The sequence below is a fragment of the Myotis brandtii genome, unplaced genomic scaffold (genome assembly GCF_000412655.1).
Source record: "Myotis brandtii unplaced genomic scaffold, ASM41265v1 scaffold806, whole genome shotgun sequence".
NCBI classification, from domain to species: domain Eukaryota; kingdom Metazoa; phylum Chordata; class Mammalia; order Chiroptera; family Vespertilionidae; genus Myotis; species Myotis brandtii.
This window is the reverse complement of record NW_005371249.1, coordinates 2,193,503-2,198,529: the sequence shown is the minus strand read 5'-3', so window position 1 is coordinate 2,198,529 and position 5,027 is coordinate 2,193,503. Positions and strand designations below refer to the sequence as shown.

Genomic DNA, 5,027 nt, shown 5'->3' with positions numbered 1-5,027 from the left:
ACTGGCTGTGTTAATCAGCTGTGTCTGCAGTGGAAGAACTTGTGTCCTGTAGGGAGGTGCTAATCTAGCCTTTGCCTGAGGTGATCCGGAAAATGGCTCTGTGCAGGGCTTGGGCGGGGCGGGTCCCAGGGGATCTACAGGGCGGGCGGAGTGAGCAGTTATGGCTGCTCTCAGTCCGTCCCCAGGGGCTCTGCCTCTCTGTCCCAGCAACCGCTGCAAACCTCGGAGGGACCGTAGCCAGACAGTCCTGCTTCTCCCGTTTGAGTCTGGGTCCCTAGAGACTCGCCCGGATCTGGAGCTCAGAGTCTGAAACTCCCTCCTGATTGAAAACAACAACCACGCCCTCCGCCGCTGGCCGGCTCCACATGCACTCCGCACCTTAGTATTTCACTTCAGCACTGCGCCTCCTCTGAGTCTCGGTATGCTTTTCTCTTTCCTCCTAGTTGTAGAACTTCCACTCAGCCAGCCTTCCTGTGGTTCTGGATGATGTCCGTTCCGTCTTTTAGTTGTATTTTTGAAGTGGTTGTTCGAGGCAGCAAACTCCGGCGTTAACCTATCTAGATGAAATTTGAGGCATAAAATAGTTAGTAACTTACCCCAAATCACATTATCATTATTTAGTATCCAACTTTGATATAAAACCAGTTCTCTGGCTCCTAATCCTCTTCCCTCTGTTACTTCCCCTCCCCACCCACACACATCCCATTTCTTATATTCCTTCCCTCACATTCTTCCTTCCTTCTTCTGAGATTAAATGTACTTTCCAGTCGGCTGCTATGTAATGTGATGTGCCTGCAGAGAATGTCACAAGATGGGGTGAGTGTCTGATTCCAGCCAAACAGTCATTACTCATGTGCCCACTGGCTTAGTGCCTTCTAACCATTTCACATTCCAAGCTGTGCTACTGTGTGGATTTGGCCCGACTGCCCTCTCAAAACTGCTTGATGGCCCTGCAGGGATTGGAGAGAATCCAGAACTTCAGGACATCCCATCCTTGGCTCTCCTTTCTCAGCAGCAGTAGGAACCCCAAGCCTACCTAGGGGGTATAGGCAGCTAAGAGTAAGACTGGATGCTTAGAGAATGGTGATATTAGAACTACTGACATTGGGTAGGAGAACACCGATTCTATCGACAGAAGAAATAGGAACCTTGGGTTGGGGTACAAAACTTGTAGCTAACAAGCACAAGTGAATTTTATTTGGCCTGCACAGTGTTTAATTTTCTTTTTCGTATTTGGATACTTTTATAGAAGGCACCAATTTGTCACAAAACCCAGCGCTTTGTTTTCTGCTGTTTCACACCTAACTGCTGTTAACTCCCTGACTCCTGAAGTTATTTGATGCAACTGTATCCTTAATGAAGTCACTTGGGATTCACAGAGAGCAGAACTGGAATCTCATTCTCATTCCAAAGTGATCATAGTTGTCCAGAGTTTTGTTGTGGTTTTCTGATGGTTGAATATCTCTTGGTTTCCCGGGAATCCCTTTTACTTGGACTTTACACTTCCCTCAAGTGATTCCCACCCCCCACCCCCACCCCCATCTAATCTTGTTTGGGATGATTAAGATGAAAATGCCTGTAAAGTTTTCTAATCTTGGCTTATCCACATTTAGTGAATTAGGAGACCTGAAAAAAAATCGATTAACTAAAATATACTTTATTGGCCTTTTCTGAATTGGGTGAAGGATGGAGAGAAAGAAGGGATTTTTCTGTGTAGCAAACTCATGGGATTTGATAAATTATAACTTTTAAAAGGTTAAGGAACATGACTCTCATATATATAAAATGAACAGGTATCAAAGATTTTATTAAACTCATTAATTTATGAGGAAGCAAGTAAGATGTTAAGACCTCTTGAAGTGAAAATATAGGAGCTAAGCATTTATAGGCAATTTAATAAAGAAATGTTAAGATAAGATTACTGAATTATACACAAAACTATTAAAGTCCTAAAGTCCATAAATCATAACCTTTGGAGTTATATTTTTCACCAGACTTAAATATTTGTATCTCTACTGAATAAATATATATATAAGTTAACCTCTGCCCTACGGAGTTATAGTATAGTCCAGTCAGTAGAAAACTAATCAAAGGTGTAATCCCAGAATTACACTGAAAGATCACCTGATTTCTTTTACCTGTTTCCAAGGTTCAGATAATTTGTCTGACAGATTGTGGTCATCAGTTTACACTTAATTGCCAGGAATTGAAATCTGTTTCCCAAGCTTTGAAAATATAACTTTATGTTGAGGACATATGAAATGAATTCTAAAATTTAGCATATCTATCTTAGAGGTAGATTATTTTCAATTTCAGAGATCAAGTTCCTTGTTACTTAAGAGCATGTTTAAGTGAAATGTTATTGGCATGAGAAATTCTCATTCTAAATCTTTTTATTTCCTTTATAGAAATTCTATCAAATTATAGTTGGTACTACTTTGCAATGTCTGTATGTGAAAGCCGGAGTGAGGAAAGACAAAGTGGTGGAGGTAGGTGAACTCACCTTAGATATCTAAGTCTGCATGTCATTATTATTGCCTCTACAAAATGTGTGCTTGCATATAACAGATAAACAGACTAGCCAGTCTACCAGTCAAACTACTAATCTACACAACAGCTGACCAGTAGAGAAAATATGCTTTACAAAAGTAAATACTTTGTACTTACTAGTATAAGGTCTACTGTTTTGACATCTGAGAATTCTAACTGGAGTAGTTACAATCTCTCATCTTTTGTACTTTCATTTGGAAGTTCACCAGGAAAGCATGTGTTTCTTTTCCTCTCCCCATCCTTCACAACTGCCTCCTGCTAAAAAGAAGTGGTCAGTGTGAAAAGAAATTGCCAAGGCAGATAAGGTTAAGCTTTGCTGCCTATTTGTGGCCACAGCAAATGGCTATGGCTATGGTGTCAGGAAGTATTTTCATTTACTTCCATGCTTTCCTTCGGTGAAGCCAAGAACTAAGGGGCACTGGGGTAATCACACCCAAGCCAGCTTTCAGAGTGAAACTGCCTGACATGGGAAAAGGTAAATTTTTTAACATAAAATTTTGAAAAAGCAAGCCAGAATGTAATTATATATTTCAGCTTTCTTTTGGGGAATAGAGAAGGTGCAGAGAATGAAATCAGGTCACTGATTTAAGGCCACACTTATCTTCTTTACTTTCTGTCATTGTGCAGTTGTCTGATTCCTGGAGGAGCCTATTCTAAGGGCACAGGCCTGAGTTACAGAAAGAAGTCCATTCCAAGGCACAGGCCCTAGATTCAGGAAGAGAAAGTCAGTGAAGTCCCAACCAATGGAAAACCAGGCAGTTCTCTCCTATTCTCATAGCTGCTAAAGGAGAAAGGGCTGAGGAAAACAAATGAACTGACCAATTTCTCCTGGTGTTCTTACGAACAGATTAATAGGTAGAGAGCAGAATATTGTAGGGAGTAGTAAATTCAAGGCAAATGAATGTAGTAATCATCAATAAAGACTTATTTATTCAACAAATATTTATTGATCACAAAATGAATGCCAATGACCATGTTACATGCTGGCAATACAGTGAGATGCTACTTCACATCCACTAAGATGGTTAGAATAAAAAGCAGGCACTAACAAGTATTGGCAAGGATGCGGAGAAATGAGAACCCTCATACATTGTTCAGGGAATGTAAAATAATGCAATTATAAAATAATGCAACTGCTGTGAAAAACTGTTTGGCAGTTCCTCATAAAATTAAACATAGAATTGTCATATGACCCGGCAATTCTACTCCTAGGCATATACCCAAGAGAAATGAAAACATGGCCACACAAAAACTTGCACATGAATGTTTATAACAGCCTTGTCCTGTTGCCTTCAGAAAACTGAAACTCTTGAGGGTTTTATTTTGATTGTATTTCTTGATTCTTTTTTTTTAATTCTCATCTGGGGATATGTTGTTATTGATTTTAGAGAGAGAGAAGGAGAGGGAGAGGGGTGGGGGAGAGAGAGAGAGAGAGAGAGAGAGAGAGAGAGAGAGAGAAACATTGGTGTGAGAAAGAAACATCAATTGGTTGCCTCCTGTAAGTGCCCCTACTGGGGATTGAACCCACAACCTGGGTATGTGCCCTAACCAAGAATCAAACACGTGTCCTTCAGTGCACAGGACAATGCTCCAACCATCGGAGCCACACTGGCCAGGGCTTTCTTGATTCTTTGAATAAAGAGACAAAAATCCCATTTTTAAACAGATATCCTCAGCAAGAAAGTGTGAGGTAATGAATCTTCACTAGCAGCCAGCATCCCAGACTGATCTACAGAGAAGCATCCTTCTCATCATTTCTTTCCTCTTTCTTAGAACAAGAGAGATATCTGCAAGCCAACAATGAGGAATTCAACAGTATGTTTGGATATCCAGTGAGTATCAGGTCTCTGACTATTTCAGAAGGGTGCTGAAATTTCCCTCTAATATTCCCCTTTGTTGGTGGGGCAGGAACTTCATTGTAGATGTAGATCCTATAACTTAGGTTCTGCTTTCTTTCACATTCCTATACATTGAGGGCTGGTGCAGTGAAGGCTCAGAACCAAAATTAATCCAGTGACCTAGGCTCAGGAATAATATATCTAATATTTTGGGTTTTATATATAACTCCTAGAAAAGAAATACTTGTTGCTTTTTCTAACACAGATGAAAGCATAGTTCCATAATTTTCTTTTTTCATTTAGACATCTATTATAATACAGATAGATCTACCTAATTCATTTAATAGCAGCATAGTTTTCCATTATATTGATACTAGAGGCCCAGTGCACAAAATTCATACATGGGTAGGGTCCCTAGGCCTGGCCTGCAATCAGGTTCCCTGCCTCCCAGCCTCCCCGCCTCCTCCTTCCTTGCTCCGCCCCGCCTTAGCCACTGGTTGCCTGCCATGTTCCGTGCCACCCCCCTGGTGGTCAGCATATGTCATAGCAAGCAATCGAACTCCCAGTCTCCTGGTCAAACTCACCAGGGGACAATTTGCATATTAGCCTTTTATTATATAGGACTAGAGGCCCGGTGCA

At 41.0% G+C, this 5,027-nt stretch overlaps 1 protein-coding gene across 1 annotated transcript in view; it reads left to right on the top strand.

Annotated features, from left to right (window-relative positions):
* Positions 1-5,027, top strand: part of LOC102246618 (phospholipid-transporting ATPase FetA) — an 82,954-nt gene that overhangs the window by 18,431 nt on the left and 59,496 nt on the right. The window contains exons 4-5 of the mRNA XM_005883994.2: positions 2,409-2,489; positions 4,324-4,382. Of these exons, the coding sequence (XP_005884056.1) occupies positions 2,409-2,489; positions 4,324-4,382 (140 nt within the window). The remainder of the gene's footprint in view (positions 1-2,408; positions 2,490-4,323; positions 4,383-5,027) is intronic.